This window comes from Gnatocerus cornutus, chromosome 3 (assembly GCF_029298725.1).
Source record: "Gnatocerus cornutus isolate USDA-ARS CGAHR chromosome 3, icGnaCorn1.1, whole genome shotgun sequence".
NCBI lineage: Eukaryota > Metazoa > Arthropoda > Insecta > Coleoptera > Tenebrionidae > Gnatocerus > Gnatocerus cornutus.
The window spans coordinates 17,280,513-17,302,001 of NC_142235.1; the positions used below are offsets into that span (position 1 = coordinate 17,280,513).

The following is a 21,489-nucleotide window of genomic DNA, read 5'->3' on the forward strand; positions in this document are numbered from 1 at the left end:
TCAACAAATATGGGCTCATTTTACGCAGAATGTCACGCTGAATCCAAAAACATGAGAATTTTCAATTTTTGTCAACAAGTAACCGAGTTATGGCCGTTTGAAATTTTGGGTTGTCGCCAGAGGGCCAAATTTTTGAAGGTTCAAATCAATTCGTGGTCGATATCTCGAAAACTATTTCAGATATTGGAATGCGGTTTGTGCCATCGTTTTTCTCGCGATTTTTTACATAAGAAAAAGTTCTTTGATTTTTCTACAGTCAAAATTTGCAAATTTTCGCAAAAATTTACGAGCAAAACTATGCCAAATTTCTGATATCGATATCTCGCTAATTTTTTAAAATAAACTTAAGTTATTACAGTTATTAAGTTATGTATTAAGTTTCGGAAAGTTGATTTTCATTTTTCCTCATTTTTCGAAATTTTTAAAGTTAAATATCTCGGAAACTAAATCAATTATTACGCATAAAATGTAAAAATTTGCTTTTAATTTGTGTATTTTTTGTATTTTAAAAATTCACAAATCCAGCTGTCACTTTGAACACCGGCTTATTCCACCTCTGAACCTGGCTTAGATTAACACCATGCTAAGTATTTGAACATCAAAAATGTTTGTGCAACGCAAAAATCATTTAAGCCTGGGTTAAATCAGATTTAAACCGTGTTTCTGCAACCGGCCCTAAGACTTCTAGATAGTTAAATGAATGAAAACGACAGAAATTTATATCTAGTGTCGGAAATTTTACCATAAAATCTTTATTTTTCAAGAACGGTTTTACCGATTTTCATAACATTTTGCAAACACTATCTTGAAATGATTTTAGATGCTTTTGCACTCAAATTAGCAGTATTTTTATATCTCAAAAACTAGACATCCTGGAAAAATTTCAAGGCCACTAATTTACTATTACACTCATTTTTATCAAGACGACATGTTTTAACTTAATTTAACGTAATTTGATGAATTTCTTTTTTTAGTTCGTAATTACCATGGCGTGTCTTTTTTTCACATGGTTGCACCTCCTGGCGCAAAGCTTGCCGTGACGTCAGGAGACGTGGACCAATCACGCCTCGCCAACGAAAAGCCCACAACATCCCCCGATTTGTGCAACAAATTTAATGTGCTGTCAACGTGTAAAATAAAGTAATTTATAACAAATATTTTTGATAAGAACTTGAGTGAATCGTCGCTTAAACTTTACACAAAACCTCAGGTAAAGTCTCTCTATCAAATCGCCAAATATTCAATTCATTTTTTTTTCTTTTTAACCGGTGAGTCGATATAACCTCACTTTTTTTCCAGCTGAACGAAATGGAATTCCAGCTAGTTTTCTCGGTGCTCTTCTTCACAATCGTCAGTGTTAGCGGTCTAAAACAGGGCGAATGCGAAGTCTGTATAAAAGTCTTAGATAAATTCGCGTCTTCGTTGTCGGACGCCACGAAAAAAGACCCCAAACTCATAGAAACCGAATTTAAAAAGTTCTGCAAGAGTACGAGGAACAAAGAGAATCGATTTGTAAGTATTCCGGTGAGCCCCCACGTATTCAGATGAGTTTTTCAGTGCTACTATCTCGGGGGGCTGGAGGAGAGCGCCACGGGGATCCTCGTCGAGATGTCCAAGCCTGTGTCGTGGTCGATGCCTTCCGACAAAATCTGTGAGAAACTAAAGAAGAAAGATGCTCAAATTTGTGAATTGAGATACGACGTGGAGATTGATTTGAAAACGGTGGATTTAAAGAAACTCAAAGTTAGGGATTTGAAGAAGATTATTAATGACTGGGGTGAGGATTGCCAAGGGTGTATTGAAAAAAGTGAATACATACAAAGAATAGAAGAGTTGAAGCCAAGACACACTGAACTATAAAGTGTGTGTTTAGATACTTATTGGACTGATTTATTTATTTTTCGAACCGTAAACGCACTGCTGACAGGAGTTTTATCCCAGTTTTCGTTTGCATGATTTGTAACAGTTCTTTGTTTCTACTTGTTATAAGTTAGAAATGTATTTATATTTATAATAAATATTAATTAACATGTACAATTATTACTAGTGGCGTCTTTCATTGTCTTCTTCCATTATGTAATCACGTCAACTAGAAAATAAGGAAAGAGTTCAAAGGGTGGACCAAAAATGTACAATTTAACCGGCGCATCCACCATCATAATTAAATTAGTCTGTAATTGTTCACTATTTTTTTGTTTTTTTTACTTTCTTATAATTTAAACTGAAAAACGGTGAGTTTTTGAGTCTGTAGGGGAAGAGCACCGAATATCGGATACTTTTTAAAAAAACATTAAAAATAGTTGTAAATAAAATCAATTTATATTGAGTTTTAAATATTTACTTTACGATCTATACGTTTAAATTACAAATAATACACGATTTTTATTGTATCGGCAAATCTGTATTTTGTCATAAGTTTGATGCTCTTAAAAACGTTTTCTAATACTGGATATCCAATAATGGGTATCAAAGACCCGAATATGAGATATTTAATAATAGGAGCCAAAAATAAAAATACTGTTTTTATTTATTTATTTCTAAGGTTTAATTGTATTCTAATGAACAAGTAATTGAAAATTAGTCGAATTAATTAATTAATACAAATCTAGTCAACGACGTTCTTCAATACATATAACATTTAATTAGTTAATTACATGGTTACTTAATATTGGTTATCTGATATTGAGGGCACCAAAGTATCCCATCTTAGGGATTTAGCATAGTTTGTTTTGGAAAGAAAAATTCGGTATTCATTATGCTAGATTAGGGGAAGAGCACCGAATATTGGATACTTAAAAAATATATATAAAAAATACTTGCTTTTAAATTGAATCAATTAAGTTATTTATATTGAGTTTAAAATGTTTACTTTACGATCTATACGTTTAAATTACAAAAAAATACACGATTTTTATTTTATCGGCAAATACGTATTTTGTCATAAATTTGATACCCTAAAAAAAGGTTTCCTAATACTGGATATTAGTTTCAGTTACGGTTTTGTGTTCAAATTTTTGATTTTCTGGTTTCAAACCACAACTAAAACAGTTTTCTTCTCAAAACTTACTTTGTTCTACGATTGAGGTTAACTACAAACGTCAGTTGAAACATCTAAACCCACATTTATAATGATCGGCAAATTTCTTTGGCATTTTACAGCCATCCTTGATGCTAGAAACATTTATAAACACCTTGTATAACATTTAATTACATGATTACTTAATATTGGATATCTAATATTGATACTAAAGTATCCCATATTAGGAATTTAGCATAGTTTATTTTGGAGAGAAAAATTCGGTATTCATTTTGCCAGATTATTAATTTTTATTGATTTTTCCTATAAAACAAACATTAAATATGATTTACTTACCCAATAACTCCAATTTTATAACAAATAAACGTATCTAACCCGCGCTAACAAAATATTCAATATTTAAATCCAATATTCAAAGTGTTTTTAGTAACTTTTACTTATAAAATTTGAACTAATTGCGTGAAAACGAGTTAAATCGACCGGAAATTGCAGTTTGCATGGCTGCCAACGGTAAAAGTATTTTTTCTTGGCTCGAATTAGTTCTAGGGCTTGATTTGTCGAATTTGTGTTTGAATTTCCCGCGCCGCGTAGGTGTCGCCCTCTGGAGTGTGCGCGTTGGTCCGCGTTGAAGGGAGGGGAGGCAGTCAATGAAAACCCAGCCGTCCATGACGACATAATTTAGTGCATCGCTATGAAAATCGAGTGTTTATTATAAAAAAAAGTTGGGTCGTGTGTGTGTCCCGTGCGCGTTGAACTTTCCAGCCGCCCACGAACAGTACCATGATGTTACATTTGAGCATCGGCGCCCTGCTCCTGGCAGCTTTGGTGTCTACGGAACCTTTCGAGTACACAGGTGAGAACCATGTCGCCGCCACCGACGCCCACGACGCGTCCCATGAAAGCCCCATGCACCGAAACGCAGTTCCGCCACTGCACCGCCCCACGGCGATGCAGGTGCGAGACGACAAAATGGCGAAAGGGAACAAACGAGTTTCACCTGTCGTCGCCGCCTTGACACGGGCGAGGTTGGCGTCTTAACCCTTCAGACGGTCGATTTGATTTATCGATTGGGGGGTTTACGGGACGATCGAATTTCGGGGGGGTTGTAAACATGGCGGGGGAGGTGAAGGCGACGCCGATTTTTGATGGGGCGAAAAAGCGACTTTCAGGGGCTGTTTTCGGGTAATTGCTAATCAATTGGAAGAAGGGGTGACTGAAAAGGGGTAATCGATGCGCTCTGGAGGAATTCATGGGGATTTCACGATAGAGTTGTTTATTTTGTTGGGGTCACGTGGCCCAAGGTGGGGGCGGACAGTCCGGATACATTTTTTTACCTGAGACGATCGAGTAGACTGCGATTGTAAACAAATAAAGATCTCTTATGATGTCACTTTCAGACAAATGACTTCATTTCAGAACTCTCCAAAAATTGCGAAACAGTTGTTTGTTCCACTAATGCAAAAACATTTGTTTTCGGCACGAGTAAAATTTCCCATAAATCACATATTTATACGGCTGAGCGGACCATTTTTTATACGAGAATTTCATTCATGATATATCGACCAATAACAGAATTCTGTTTCACCCAAATATCAGATTACAGGGTTCCATCGACAAGGGCGAATAAATGCGCCGAGAAAACCCCTGAAAACAAGTCATATTTTATGCTCACAAACTGTTACAAAGTGGACTATCCGAGTGAAGTCAGACCTGTCAAATTGACGTTTATTCTCTTGAATTCTTCTTTGTCGTTCGATTTCCGATTTATAACTTACTTAAATGATCGTTCTGTACGTTTTTGTACAGTTGGCAATCATTACAAACGAAAAATTACTACAATTCATGTAATTGCCAGTTATGTGTGACAATTACGTCAAAATAATGACAACTTTAGTGAAATTACAGAAGTTGTTTACAACAGGTGTTCAAATGATACCTTATGCAAGCGGCACAGGGAAAAGTTTTACAACACATGTCAATTATTACATCTTTTTGTATAATAAGTTGAGTTTTGTTGGTAGTCCTGTCTCTCCTGACAGTTTTGAGGCTAGATTATTCAGTTGTCAATCCGCCATTTTGCAGTCACTAAGTATATTTCTAGGTGTAACCACAATCGACCGGTTGATTTTTCTCTCTTTCAATTGTCAAACGCGTTGTCAAGAACAGGACTAAAAAACTGAGCGACTTTACCATAGCAACGATTATACTACCTTCAAAATGGCGGACGTTTTATATCTCGGATGCTCATTTCTAAACCGTTTTTTTATTTGAATTATGTTGGTAGTCCTGCCCACTCTTTTTGCTGACAGTTTGAGGTTATACTCATTGATAAACAGTTGTAGTGTCACTTTCCATCTGCCATTTTGCAGTCTCTGGTATATTTGTAAAGATAACTACAATCGACCAGTTTATTTTTTATGTTTTTCAACTGCCAACGGGATTCACGAACAGGACTAAAGAACTGTACGACTGCTAATTACCATGGCAACGGTTATACTGTCTTCAAAATGGCGAACATTTCATATCTCGACTGCTCATTCTTTCTTCCCACAGTTTGAGGGTATACTCAATAATCAACATTTGCAGTGTCAGTTTCCATCCGCTATTTTGCAGTCACTGGTATAATTTTTAAGATTACTACAGTCGACAAGTTTATTTTTCATCTTTTTCAACTGCTAACGAGATATCACGAATATCTATTATGAATGAGCTGAACAAATGTTAATCTAATTACCATGGCAACGGTTACACTGCCTTCAAAATGGCGGACGTTTCATATTTCGGATGCTCATTCTTAAACAGTTTATTATTTGAATTATGTTGGTAGCCTTGCCCACTCTTTCTGCTGACAGTTTGAGGTTATACTCATTGATAAACAGTTGTAGTGTCACTTTCCATCTGCCATTTTGCGGTCACTGGTATAATTGTAAACACAACTACAGTCGACCAGTTTATTTTTCATCTTCTTCAACTCCCAACGAGATATTACGAACGAGCTGAACGACTGGTGATCTTAGCGCAGTTACCATGGCAACGGTGACACTGCCTTCAAAATGGCGGACATTTGCATGAAAATAGTTAATTAGCCGACAAAAACTATCAACAAAACGCGTATTTGTCCCAAAACAGCATTAATCCGATTGGTTGTAAAAATCCCATCATTCAAAATTGATGAAATCTCGTTCGTTGACAGTGCAATTTTGTGATTAGTTATAACTGAATTAAATTCAAACCAGAAAGTATTAATTCGGATTTTGATGTATGCAAACAGCCAATCGTGTTATAATAAATCAAAATATCGTGTGATTAAATTTTCATTCTAGGCAGGCCATGCATTTTAAACGTGTGTCGTCTTCTTACTCGAAAACTGTCACATAAGTAAAATATGAGGTTTTTATTGGACGAGACTGGTGTGGTGGTATTAGCTACGACATGAATTTTTTTTCAAAGCCTACTGTGGATTACACGATATAAAACTTATCAAACTAAATCAGTGCCGCCAATACTCAGACGAAAAAGAACTGTTTGTTATTTTGTTAGAAATGTATACAGACGAAGTTTTAAAGTGGTGTTTTCAGTTTCTTTATATACTTCAAATGAGTTTATTTGGGAATATAAAGAAAGTTTGTAATCCCCATGTAGCCGTAAACACTTGCAAATTTTCACCAAGTTGAGTTGTCCGTGTTTTGGAATTATAATTTACGAGAAGTATAAAACCTAACTACTTTCTTTGATGAACGAAACCGAGGCCGCAATCCCGAAAGTTTTACCGTGAATTTAAATTAATTCGCGAGTTTTGACAGATGCCGTAACCGTTTGTTTACGACTCAAAGTTTACCGCTCGCTATTGTAGTAGCACTGATAAGAAAATTTGTGATCGGAGTGAGCACTGGACCCATGTCATGTGTCAAAAGAGTAAGGTTATGTCATCTTTATTGTCAGATTCCAACACCCACTCGATGTTCGGAGATATTTCATAGCCTCCTCGATGACAAATTCCGTTTAACCCCGATGATTATGAGAATTTCTTACCAATTTATTGGATCATAAATCAGAGAAATTCGCCGACTTCCTCTCGCTTTCGTTCCAAACAGTTGGCTTACACCGATAATCAATCCAGATGGCTCTGTAATCGTTTAATTAAGGTCACTAGATTTGCTATTGGTGACGATCACACTTTTCACAGTGACGCCCCTAAAATTTTGTGCGATGTTATCGAAATTGCGTCTTCTCTGACAAATCTCAGGAGCTTGGACAAACTTCAACTCAATCAAATGGATATAAAGATCGAATTTCTCGTGTGTAAAGATTGACATTTTCGACGTAGATGCAAATGTGTAATTATATATTCGTGTTCTAATAAGAATGTAAAACCGGTTTCTCCGGCTTCCTCCTTTGAGAAAAACCTAATACAGTGTGACCTAAATTCGATGCACACGCTCAAAGAATTGAAATAAGGGCATTCGGTGCAATATTTCACCAGGCTTATCTGTATCGATTTGATATTTCTTGACTGTTTTGGGGTTATGCAATTGGCCTACTTTGTTTATTACTTGCTTGCATCTTGTTTACCAAAAAAGGATAAGCTTGCTAAGACAGAAGAGATTAATTGTAACACCTTTGTTCAACCGTTCTTGGTTATATGAGCGGATGATGGTGACAGATTTTTTTAACGAATGATTGATGAATTTGGTTTTTGGCTTGTTAAAAAATGTAGGTGAAATGTTGACATTATATACAGGATGATCTGTAATTTAATCAGAGGTTGCTCCAATTCTGTAGATGAAGTTGGTATAGCCGTTCAAATGTTTTTGTTATTGTACGGTATTTGGGCCAAGGGGAGATTATAGGGACTTTGAGGCTCTAAGGGAACGTTGGCAGACTTGATAACTGGGGAATTTAAGAGAAATCTAGGTTAATCTATGGAATTTTTCAAATCCTCTGGAGTCAGGAATTTGGATAGAGATTGTACGAAATTTGGAAGAATTTACAGAATCTGTGTGCATAAAAGGGATTTTAAGCAATTATTAGGAGTCCTACTAATTCTAAGAATTGTAAGGATTTTGGAAACATAGGCAAATCTTGAAAATTTAAAAGAATTTCGGAAATAAAGAGGAACGTAGGATATTATTACCAATTTAAGGAAGCTATAAGAATCTAAAAAATATATAAAATTTCTGGAATCTAGGAAACTTTGGAAGTAACGTGGTACTCTCCTGAGAAGCTCAGAAAGACAGGGAATCTAGTTATTTTGGGGAATTTAGTGAATTCAAGGAAATACTGCGAATCATTAGAGTTCTGCTAAGTTTTTAAGTACAAAATCTAGGACTATTCGAGAATACATATGAGAAAAATTCGAGGATTCTGGAGATTTTATCATATCTGGAAATAAACTCTATGACTTTATGACCAATTTTCCAGAATTTAATAGTAGGTATAATAAAATTTAGAAAAATCTGGAGAACCTCGGAAATTCAGGAGAATGTTGAAGAAAGAAAATCGTAAAAAAAGCTGGATTTTGGACAACCTCAAAAAAAATTAATAGAATCTAAGGAATTTTGTTAATTTCTGAAATTTTGTCAAAAACCTCTGAAATTCTTAGAAGTAGTAGGGTAATATGGATAGAGAATCCAGAGAATATCTGGAATCTGAACAAACTTAGAAATTTTTCTAGGAGAAGTGAGAGAATCTAGGGAATATCGTTAATTTCTGGAATTAGTGAATTTAGGAAAAGGTCAGGAATACTGCGAATCTTGGGATTCTATGAGTTTACAGGTACAAAATCTATGACTATTCAAGTCAAGTTCTGGATTATAGCGAACACTTTCGAGAATGCTGAGAATTTAAGGGATTTATAGAATCTAAGGAATCTCGGAGATCTTGAGAATTTAGGAGAATTTAGGAAATTAAGAGGAATCTTGGAGAAATTTAAAGATTCTAGAACCTAAGAAATGTATAAAAATCCTGGAATCTACGGAACTTTGGAGGTAATCTCTGGAGAACATCAGGAATACGGGGTTTCTGTAAAAAGTACAGGAATCTAGGAGGATCTAGGGAATTTGATTATTTTCGAAAATTTAGTTAATTCAGAGAAATACCGCGAATCTCTCGGGAATTTTGTTGAGTTTTTAGGTACAAAATCTAGGATTATTGAAGTTTAGTTTAATTTATTGGGAAGAATTATTAGAAGAATCCAGGAAATTTTAAGAAATGAAAAATATCTATTAAATCTAGAAATAACTTTATGATCAATTACCTCAAATTTAAAAATTTAGGAAGGCTGGCAAATAAAATCTAGAAAAATCTACAGAAAAGTCTGAAGACCTCTTGCAGAAAAAATCCTGGGAATATCTGGAAGTTTGACATTCTCAGAAATTTACCGAATTTATGAGAAGAATCTACGAGTATCTAGGGAATTTCAAAATTTAGTAAATTCAGGTAAATATCAGGAATACAGTAAATTTTGGGATTCTATAGATACAAAATTTGAAAATTCCTGAAGAATTCGGTTTTTGATTTTTTTTTGGATTCTTCTAAATTTGTTTTTTTCTGTTTAAATTATTTCTTTAATATATTTTCGATCTTTTTGATTCACTCTATTCTTGGGTTGTTTCATTGTATTCTTCTAGGAAATTTTATTAATTCTAGAAGCCGGTAGATACAAAATCTAGAAAATCTAAAAAGTTTTGTATCCAATTTGGATATTTAGTAAAATGCAGAATATCTATCACATTTTAAAAAATTAGTAATTACGTTTTTTAGTGAACTTTAGGGCCAAATTCCTGGAATTTAAAAATTTAGGAATTCAGGCATATTTAATAAAATCTAGAAAAATCCTACAGAAATTCGGAGAATCTACCGAGAATAGACGGAATCTAGAGACTGAATCTCTAGAATATCTGGAATCTTGACAATTTTAGAAATTACTCTAGGAGAAGTAAGAAAAAATAGGAAATATCGTTTCGGAATCTTGGGATTCTAGGAGTCTCCAGGTACAAAATCTAGAAAATCTACCAAGTTTTGTAGGGAATTTGGAGATTCTAGAAAATGTTGAGAGATCTATAGAATCCAGGGAATATCAAAAATCCTCTGGGAACTTTTTAGATAATTTATGGGGACAGTCTCGATCACTACAGAAATTCACCGATTTGTGGAAAAAGGGGAATAGTCAGGAGAATAGTGAATCCTGGAAAATGTCAGGAATACTGAGTATCTTGGGATTCTAGAAGTTTATAGGGATGAAATCAAGGAAATTTATAAGATTTTGTAGGGGAATTTGGAGATTCTAGAATTTATAGAATTTGGTTGGTAACAATCGTTCTATAGAATCTAGGAAATTCTGAATGATAATAAATGTAGAGCATCTATGAAACCTAGAAGAATCTATAGAATCTAGAACTCTAGGGACAATCTACTGGAGTTGAAGTGACTTAATTTAATGACTCTGGATAATTAACAAAATCTAGAAAATTTTGTTCTGGGAGTCCTGGGAATCTGGATCTACGGTGTTCTAGATATAAATTTACGTGTCCTAGAATCACCGAACCACAAAACCTGTACTAAATCTCCGCAATAACATGCAGAGTTCCACAAAAACTTTAATTAAAACCTTAATTTACCCTAATAGCGAGGGCCCAGACCAATTTACAAATTGTCAATGCACTAGTAGCATTCAATTAAAAATAAACGTTCCCAAATTACTCTAAAATTAAACTCCTTATAATTCCCAAGCTTGGATTTCGCCCAAGTTGATTTAGACGATTTCAATTAATTTTTTCCTGCGAATAAGTATAAAAACCCATTTTTTGTTTTCTGAAACTGAATATTTCTTTTATATCTAATTGTAAAGTCTAAATTGATTCAGACGACGGCGAGCAAGGTCTGGAATTTTTACGCGTCTTTATGCAAATAAGTGCAGATAGTAGTCAGACGGATTAATATAGAAATTCTCGGTGTTTGGACTGTCAATTAGACGTGTCCACGGTCATGCAAGTATCTGAGAAAAAGACCAACAAACCATAAATCCAGTTACCTTTTTACGCAACGCTTTATCGTGCAATAAAATCGAAATATGTTGTTTTCTTCGAAGACTTGACTCAGCGATACTGTTCCATAGAAATTGATACAGAAATGCATTCTATTTCAGCGTAAACATTTCCAAGGTTTTCAGTTATCGATTTCCGTTCATCAATGTTTCATATGTAAATTGTTTCGGTTGACCTTTTTTTATCACTGAAAAATTAACGTCCATCGATTGATGAGGTGTGAGTGGCCCGCCGACAGAACTCATTTATCTCCTGAGAGAAGTTATTAGGTTACGTTTAGACGAAGCGAGTATGTAAATATTTCCAGAAGTTCGGAGACACGTTTATGTCTCTTTGATGGATCGTAGGACTTCGATGTGGGTTCGTCTGGACTCAAGAGACTTGTCAGAAGAGATAAAATAGTTGGGTGGTGGGAGAGGACGTAGCAACTCAAACATACATAAAGAAGGATCAGTTTTAAAGTAAACGGTGCAAAATCGCGGGATTCTAATTGCAGAGGGTTAGAGAGGAATTTCCGGGATTTATGGAAGATGCGGAGAATTTGCATTTTTACAATTACGCTCTTCATGATTCGGGGCAAAAGTTCGTGGATTGTATTTGCACGGGCGGTGGCTAATTAGTTCATTTGCGCGGGTTCGGTCACAGCTAAATCTAAATAGTAATTATACACCAAAAGAGAAAAGACACTTTTCTATATTTTAACCTAATATAGGCAACCCAAATCACGCTTTTCTATCCTCTTGTAGGAGGAGAAATTTAATTTCTCAGTTTGTGCTCAAGCTATTATGAAAAGACTCATTTAGCCAGGAAGGAATAACATAAAAATTAACATTAGATTTCCCTATCGGTGCGATCTGAAGCAGTAAACGACGAAGTAAGAAAATTTACTGTTGCGTTTACGTGCAAACTTACTATCCAAATAATTGAGAAATTGTGGCGACAGTTCTGTTTATTCGATAATTTCCTTTGTCGTGCGGTGGCAAGTCAACTATTTTTGAACGCCCTGTAGGTTCAAGATTGCCTGGTTCTTGTAAAGGTGCGTTTACACATTCAGTTCATTTGAATAGAAAATTTAAAGAAATCTTGGAAATCGAGAGAAATCTAGGAAGAATTGCCATCAATTTAAGGAATCTAGAAGAATTTACAAAATTGTACAAAATTCCTGGAATCTAGGAAATTGGAAGTAACGTGGGACTCTCTTGAGAAGCTCAGAAAGACGGGGAATCTGTAAGAAATACAGGAATCTAGGAGAATTTAGGGAATCTGGTTATTTTGAGGAATTTAGTGAATTCAGGGAAATACCGCAATCTCTAGGGTTCTGTTGAGTTTTTAAGTACAAAGTCTAGGACTATCACATTTGAAAATAACTTTATGGCCAATTTTCCAGAGTTTGATATAGTATAATAAAATTAAGAAAAATCTGGAGAACCTCGGAAATTTAGGAAAATCTTGGGAAAATTTGGAATCTGGACAATCTCAAAAAAATTATTCCAATTTAGGAAATTTCGTTAATTTCTTTGTGAAAACTTTCGAAATTCTTGTGGAGGAATTAAGGGTAATGTGGACAAAAAAATCCAGAGAATATCTGGAATCTGGACAAACTTAGAAATTACTCTAAGAGATGTGGGAGAATCTAGGGAATATCGTTAATTTCTGGAATTTGTGAATCCAGGAAAATGTCAGGAATACAGGGAATCTTGAGATTGTAGCAGTTTATAGGTACAAAATCTATAACTGTTTAAGTCAAATTCTGGATTATAGGGAATACTTTCGAGAATCATGAAAATTTAAGGGATTTCTAGAATCTAAGGAATCTCGAAAATCCTGGAGAATTTTTAAAATGTCTCACTTCTATTAAATTTAAAAGAATGTGGAAATATGTTTTTAGAGAATTTTATAACTTATATCCTGGAATTTAAAAATTTTGGAATTTAATAAAATATTAAAAAGACTATTTTCAATTTATGAAGTGTCTGGAGAGCTTCGGGAAGGTAGGAGAATTTTCGGGATAGAAAATCCTGGAAATTCTGGAAGCTTGGCATTCTCAGAAATTCACCGGATCTAGGAGAAGTGGGGAAACATCTAGGGAATCTCGTTAATTTCTGAAATTTAGTAAATCCAGGTAAAAGGAAAATGTAAGGAATACGGAGAATACGGAATTTAGAAGAATTTAGGAAAGCGAAATGAATCTTGGAGATTTTATAGATTCTATAGAATCTAGGAATCTCAGAAATTCTGGAAAATTTACAACATGCAGAATACCTACCAAATTTTAAAAAATCTAGAATTTACGTTTTTTAGGGTTAATTTCCTGGAATTTAAAAATTTAGGGATTCTGTCAAATTTTATAATATCTAGAACCTACAGAATTTGGGTGAATCTAAAAGACTTCCAAAGTTCCCAGAATCGAGGTGATTTCAAGGGTAATTTGGTGATAATAGAATCCCTAGAATATCTGGAAACTTGACAATCTCAAAAATTAGTCTAGGAATCGTGGGAGAATTTTAATTTTGAGTTTCTAGGAGTCTCTAGGGAGAAAATCTAGGAAATCTACCAAGATTTGTATGCAATTTGGGGATTTTAGGGAATGTTTTTAGCATCTAGGTATAGAATCTAGGCCAATTTAGGGAATGTCAGAAATTCTTTTAAATTCTTTCTTTCAAGGACAAGTTTTTGAGCGTTTTTTGTATAAAAATTGTGTACTGATAAACTATAATGCCACTAATCAATCACGAATTATCATAATTATCAGTAATGGGCGGATTTCTTACTGTAATTGCGCGCTAGTTGCCGGTAATAAACAATCTGATTGGCTATTAATTTATCTTATCTTATCTTATCTTATCTTATCGTATATCTTACACATTCCCGAAACTTTTGATTGGGACGTGCTAATTCTTTTTATAAATTTTTAGATTTTTTGGATTTAAGAATTTTTGAAGAAGGTTATGGCTTTTTAATTCTACAACATTTTATGACTCTTTTTTAGGACTCCGAGATTTTCTTGAATTCTCTAAATTGTTCAATATTTTTGGATTTTTTTGGATTTTCCTAAATTTCGTCTTTTCTGTTTTGGTTCTTTCATTGGAGTGTCTGATATTTTTTTGATTCGTTGTATTTTTTTTGACAGCTTTTAAGGTTCTTATTTATTTTTCCGATTCTTGCTTTGGTTTCTTTCATTATTTCTTTGTTTTTTATTTTAAATCTCTCAAGATTTGTCTTTTAAATGTTTTTTTATTCTAAAATATGCTTCTCTAGTTTTTCTATTTTTTTTTCTTTTATTTCTTTTTTAGTTTTCCTTTTTTAGTCTATAGTACGTCAAAAACAGTGCTGATATTACCATAAAAGTAAAAAAAACATCGAATCAGAGTTGCCAACTGTAAAATTAGCAAACTCATGGTGAAACGATAAATTTGCTTTGAAAACATTCGTGGTGTACTTTTAACGTAATCATTGTTTTCCAATACAAACAACAAATTTCCCAGTATTGATTAGTTACAATAATACCCGTACAACAATGATCATAAACGAAAAAATTGCTAAATTACACACCTGATTTTTTCACCCCTAAACTACCCCATTAATCGTATCGTTTTCATCAATCCCTTGTTTACTACCACTTATTCGCCTCTCATTTCCTCTCTTTATAGACTTTTGTTAATATCGACTCGCAACTCCCCTTCGAATCTCCACTAAACCATTTCAGTGTGAGAATTACCCTCAACATCTTTATTCTTTCTAGTCAATAACAAACCCTCTCAAAATATCGAGCTTTATTTGCCCGGGTGTAACTTAAAACCTGTTTTATGTTATTGACAGATTAAATAAAAAAGTCCGGAAATAACAGAATTATATACAAAAAACAAATTACGAATAACTGGGAAAGTTTCCCTCGATTTTCTAGATAAGTTTAGTATTGGCTTCTGAACAATGAGAAAAGTATGAATTAATAATGTGTAGCGAGTTATGCTAAGGAAGTGGAAAAAGCGACCGATTTAATTAAAGAATAAAAGAAAGATAACAAAGGAACGGTTTAAGGCGGACAAAGAAAAGACGGAAACCGAAACTCGCGCTGGAAATCCGAATCGTTACAAAGCGGGAAAATGAAGAAAAAATCAATGAGGAATTTTGACCGGGGGAAAATGGGATTTCGGCCCATTTCCGAATGTTAATTATTGAATATCGAATTTGAAAGGAAATGGGTTTATCGAGTTGCTTTGATGCCCTCCAGGAGATGGAACTCTGTTTATCTGACAGGTCTTGAAGAATGAAGGAGATAGCGGGGCATAAATATCGCAGATAAACGGCTACTATGTCGGAATCGAAGTGTGCGAGGCTCGCTGCGCTCGCGCCGCCATGAAACACGCTATAATGCGACAAATACGCGCTCATTATTAGTTTGGCGGCGTTTGCTGGAGAGCGTTTGCCCGTTTTCTCTAATCAATCTTTGACAATTAGTCTTGGGTACCACATAGGGGCTATTCCATACCAAATCGACCACTTTTAACCCCGACTTTTTTTGATTTAGCTAAAAGTTTTTTATTTTTTTCTACTCTATAAAAAAGATTCCCAGAATTTTTTCAAATTTTTGTTTCTAACCCAAAAAAAGTTATGAATTTTCCAAAAAATGGCTTTTATATTTTTAAATAGCTATAACTTTTTCAAAAATTTACTTATTGGGACGTTTTTTTTTTCGAAATTTTTGTTTTAAAATGTACTTTTCAGCCGAAAATACAAAAAAAATTAAGATGATAAATTTAATAGGAGTAATGTTTTCGTTTTTTTTTGAGAAAAAAACGTCATTTTCTCGAAGTTCTCCATTTATTATTTTTATTTTATTTTCTCAAAAAAAACTTCAATTAATTCTGCGATCATTTCCGCATATCCCAGAATGGGCCGATTTTTTGTCTATTTTTTTTATTTAATTGAAAAAAATATTTTTGAAATTTGTATTTATTTTTTTACGTTATATAATAAAATTATTGCAATTAAACGATTTTACAGATTTGTTAATTTATAATTTCATTCTACAACTATAACAACTAGGATTCAAATTAAATATATTAATTAGATCGATAAGGCTAGGGCATGACAAAATATGTAAAATATTTAAACGCCAGAAAAAAAAATGATTTGGTGCATTAATTTTAAAATTATTGAAATGTTAATTAGTAATTACATATATCCAACATAAATTGTAGTCATTATATTTGTATATTGAAACTATAAATTAAAAAATTAATGTAAAATCGTTTGATTGCATTTATTTTATAGTATAAACAAATTTTTTACAAAAAAATTAGAATTAAAAAACAAAATTATAATTTTTTTCTCAATTAATTAAAAAAATTAGAAAAAAAATCGGCCCATTCTCGGATATGCGGGAATAATCGCAGAATTATTTGAAGTTTTTCTTGATAAAGTAAAATAAAAAATAGAAAATGGCGAACTTTAAGAAAAAGAGAAAATTTCATTGAAATTATCATTTTTTTTTTAAATTTTATTCTGAAAAGTACATTTCAAATCAAAAATGTTGAAGTCTAAATAAGTCAACTTTTTTTGGGTTCAGAATAAAAATTTGAAAAAATTTCTGCGACTTGTTTTTTATAGGGTAGAAAAAGGTGAAATTTTTTCAGCCAAATCGAAAGTAGTCGGGGTCAAAAGTGGTCGATTTGGTATGGAATATCCCATAGATACTGAAAATAGAAGTCCTGCGCGCTCCCGCTATCTATTTTCCCGTTTTATGGCGCAAAACCGCACGGCAAATCTCGCCTTTTATCCACTACAGAATTATTGTCACGCCTGGAAAACGTATGTAACCTACATCTTGAAAATCCGCCACTCTACAAAGCGTTTATTATTAAGCCGCGCGTTATTGTGTGCGAATGCAGCGCCGTATCAGCGTTTCAAAAACACAATGAACTGTCTCTCTATTCAGACCTAACAATAATGAAAAAAGAAAACATGTCCGCAGCACTTTATCAATAAATCCCCGAAAATCGATTGCAGAGGTCATGTGGAACGTCCCTTATTCCTTGTTAAGCTCCGCTCCAGAGGGACCGCTGCACGAAAAGACAGAAGACGAGGGTCCTCGTGTCTACAATATAACTTTGACAAAAAAAAACGTTATCTTGGAATAACGTGAGGTCTCAAGTGCTTAAATGCTTAAAAATGCTGCAATTCTGCGATATCAAAAGCTGGAGATCGCTTTGTTCGGGGTTATGGATTTTTCGCGAGGGATTCGGTGACTGATGATAATTAAGATGAGAGGTAGAGAAGGGTTGTTGGAGGGTATTGTTTTATGGCATGAAGAGTCAAAGTAAGGTGGTAATACAGAGCGATCAAATTGGAGTGAAGGGAATCAACCGCAAGGCTTTGTTTAGGAGTGCCAATTTCAATTTTTTAGTTTGCGAGGGCTAAAGTTGCACGGGGACCACTCCATCTCGGAACCGCGGAGCGGGGAAAATGTGGGGCTTTTGAAGCTAAACTCGTAAGAAAAAAATAGCGAAAATTTTGAACGTTTTTAGAAATTTTCATTTTGGAAACGACGCAAAAATTTTCTACATCTTGAAATTTAGAGAAGTTACTATCTTTGAATCGTGTATTGGGTCTAACAAATTTCAAAATTGTAGAGCAAAGAACACAAGTTTTAGAAAACTAAAATTTTTCGATATCCTTAATTAAAATACGTAATTTTGGTAATTTTAGTGCTAACGCCATGAATTTTGGAGAACTTATTATTTTTCAGTCGGATATTAACTTTACCAAATTTTAAATTGTGGAGCAAAGGACGCGACTTTTAGAAATTTTCGTTTTGAAAACCAACCAAACATTTCCGATATTTTTTACTAGAATTCATAATTTTTGTAATTTTAATGCTAAAGTTATGAGATTTTGAGAATTTACTATTTTTGGGTCGTATATTAACTCTACAGAATTTCAAAATTGTAGAGCAAAGGACACGAGTTTTAGAAATTTTTATTTTGAAAAAGAACCAAACATTTCATATATTCTTCACTAAAATTCGTAATTTCTATAATTTTGGTGCTAGAGGTATGAAGTTTGGAAAAGTTACTATTTGCGAGTGGTGTAATAACTCCACCAAATTGCAAAATTGTAGAGCGAAAGATACAGATTTTAGAAATTTTCGCTTTGAAGAGGAAGCAAAAATTTTCGACTTTCTTCATTATAATTCGTAATTTTTGTAATTTTAGTACTACATAGAGCTATGAAATTTATAGAAGTTACTACTGCTTACTCGTGTAAAGACTCCACTAAATTGCAAAATTGTGGAGTGAAGGATACACATTTTTGAAATTTTTGCTTTAAAGAGGAATCAAAAATTGACAACTTTCTCCATTAAAATTCGTAATTTTTCTAATTTTTGTACTAGAGCTATGAAATTTGGAAAAGTTACTATTTGTGAGTCGTGTAATAACTCCACCAAATTACAAAATTGTGGAGCGAAAGATACATTTTTTAGAAATTTTCGCTTTGAAGAGGAAGCAAAAGTTTTCGACTTTCTTCATTAAAATTCGTAATTTTTGTAATTTTAGTACTAGAGCTATGAAATTTGAAGAAGTTACTACTGCTAAGCCGTGTAATAACTTCGCCGAATTGCAAAATTGTGGAGGGAAGGATAAAATTTTAAAAAATTTCGCTTTGAAGAGGAAGCAAAAATTGTCGATTTTCTTCAATAAAATTTGTAATTTTTGTACCAGAGCTATGAAATTTGGAGAAGTTACTACTGCTTAGTCGTGTAAAAACTCCACTAAATTGCAAAATTGTGGAGCGAAGGATACAAATTTTTGAAATTTTCGCTTTGAAGAGGAAGCAAAAATTGCCGACTTTCTCCATTAAAATTCGTAATTTTTCTAATTTTTGTAGTAGAGCTATGAAATTTGGAGAAGTTACTATTTGCGAGTCGTGTAATAACTCCACCAAGTTGCAAGTTTGTGGAGCGAAAGATACAAATTTTAGTAATTTTCGTTTTGAAGATGAAAAATTTCCAAATAAAATTCTTTACAAAATTTTCTAACATTGCCCTGGGACCGAAGCTATTAAGGTATCCGATGCGGAAATAGTCTATTAACAAACGATTTATTAGTCACAAAACACAAATCGAAAAAATCTACTGTAAAATAGAAAAATATCTAACAATCTAAATTGAAGGATTATAAAGAACAAAAAATCGAAAGAATGGAAAGAATATGTAGATAACAGAAATTTTGAAGAAAAAGCGAAAAGACTGGAAATTAGCAAAGCTCGGCCTATTGGAAGTTGAAGGGTGTCATTCAATGCAGTAGTGCATATTAATGCAGCGACGTCATAGCGACAAATCAGTTTATTGACTTATCCGTAGCAGCCAACAAACTAATTCGTCGATATGACGTCGCTGCGTTCGTATCCACAACTGCACTGTCTGACCCCACAAGTTCCAAACGCTCCGTGCGTTAATTATTATTATGCACGGATTTCAAGGTCCACTTGAGTTGGTGTAACTGTCTTGTAATTATAACTTATTCACAGTAAAAATATCCTGAATATTTGAAAAAGAAAAGTAATGGTGGTGTAGTTTTAAAAATGCATACTTTTCTGCATGGCAAAACTTGTGTTCATATCCTCCAACCCGCGTCTTGGAATTTAGTGGATTTATTTATTTTTTAACACCACTTTGGCGTACCCTCGAAATTGTGATGTTCGTTCTTTAAAAATTCAACATATGATAAATCATAATCTTGAACACACCGATGTGGCCCAGCAACCTCTTTTATTGTCTAAACAGATGATTTATTACCCTCCGGTTATATCATTTTAATTATTTTTTGTGGTCATAACTGCACAGTTTATGGTGATGAAATAACGGAAACCCCATTATCTCTCCGTTTTTATTCCCCGTGTCTAATTTCCCTTTTTTCCAGCTCCTCGCTTGGACGTCGACAACCTAGAGAACGGCTACCACGGCTTGGTGAAAGAAAACGAGACCTTGGTGGAAGTAACGCCGGCGATACGTGCAATCGGCGAGCAAGTTTGTAGTTTTCGCATCGTCAACAAGCACCATGGCGAAGCCCCTTTTGAGATCGTCTCCAAAGAGGACGGCTACGCCGAGTTGAGAGCGCGACGAGTGCTCAATTGCGAGAAGAGGAGGAACTACAAGTTCGACATTGCTGCCGTAGGGTGCAACGGCAAGCAGAGTGTCAGGTGAGACAAAAGAATAAGAGGACAAACGGTTAATTGTGTGACTCAATCCCGAGTTTATTTATAGACGGCCTTGCAATCCTTAGAGAGTGTGGTAATGAAAAAATTTGTAATTGAATCGGGGAAGTGTTAGATACGGCGACGGGAACGGTAACGCTATGATTCAATTAAAACCTACCACTATACAGGGTGAGTCAAGCTTGCGTAGTCCTTCTGTGACGCTTTTATAAATAACTATTTTATATTTTTCAAAAGATGAATGTAGGTGTATGTCTGAATAAAATGCATATCTTAATAGTAAATTAAAACACCGAGTTTCATAAGGCTAATTTTAAGGCACTAATCTAAGTTTATAATGGATGAGTGCTTTAATGGCCTTATGAACGAGGTTTTTATACTATTTGTTCTTGTAACAGAGCTATTTTCGCTATTTCCACATTCGTTTTCAGTGCTATAATATCCCATTTCGACACGCGATGCTATGATAGCTTTGTTTTCATAGCAACATGGGAATCTTTAAAATACAAATTAGGAAATAGTATATTAAAGCATCGAGTTTCATAAGGCAAATTTTAAGGCACGAATCTAAGTTCATAATGGATGAGTGCCTTAATGGCTTTATGAACGAGGGTTTTATACTATTTTTTCTAATTTGTTCTTGTAACAGAGCTATTTTCACTATTTCCTCATTCGTTTTCAGTGCTTTAATATCCCATTTTGATACGCGATGCTATAATAGCTTTGTTTCCATAGCAACATGGGAATCTTTAAAATACAAATTAGGAAAAATTAATTTCAGTTGTCAGAAGTCCACCATTTTTGCAGGGCCGCATTCAATTTTATTTAATGCAATTTACCACTTTTAGTGGAGGATTTAAATGAGTTATTTAGTAAGCTATTCGAAACTATTACGTTTTAAATTTTTGGTCGTGGCGTTGTCAAGTTATGATTTTTTTTTCGAAAATTTTTGGAGTTGCAGTGTTTGACTTAAAAATTGAAAAAATCGCCTATTTTAGCCATGCAGAGATTAAGTCAAAAAATGATGAGAATATAAAACTGAATTCATTACACTAAAAATTTACAGGGGGTTCCATTTAAAAAATCAAGTTTTAGCCATTTGTAAATCCTGAAAATTGAAATCGTCTATTTTTTACATTTAAGCATAAAATTAATTTCTGGTCAAAACAAGAGAAAAAGCTTACTTTAGTT

The 21,489-nt window shown here is 33.9% G+C and overlaps 2 protein-coding genes across 2 annotated transcripts in view; both read left to right on the forward strand.

Annotated features, from left to right (window-relative positions):
• Window positions 1–1,041: 1,041 nt before the first annotated feature.
• Manf (mesencephalic astrocyte-derived neurotrophic factor) lies at window positions 1,042–2,046 on the forward strand. The gene is made up of 3 exons (XM_088032187.1): window positions 1,042–1,210; window positions 1,300–1,512; window positions 1,558–2,046. Exons 2-3 carry the CDS (start codon window positions 1,309–1,311, stop codon window positions 1,858–1,860), a joined length of 507 nt encoding a protein of 168 aa, XP_087888313.1. The 5' UTR covers window positions 1,042–1,210; window positions 1,300–1,308; the 3' UTR covers window positions 1,861–2,046.
• A 1,614-nt stretch (window positions 2,047–3,660) lies between these two features.
• Cals (calsyntenin 1) overlaps window positions 3,661–21,489 on the forward strand; it is a 48,222-nt gene continuing 30,393 nt past the window's right edge. The window contains exons 1-2 of the mRNA XM_088033135.1: window positions 3,661–3,890; window positions 20,004–20,283. Of these exons, the coding sequence (XP_087889261.1) occupies window positions 3,818–3,890; window positions 20,004–20,283 (353 nt within the window). The 5' untranslated portion in view covers window positions 3,661–3,817. The remainder of the gene's footprint in view (window positions 3,891–20,003; window positions 20,284–21,489) is intronic.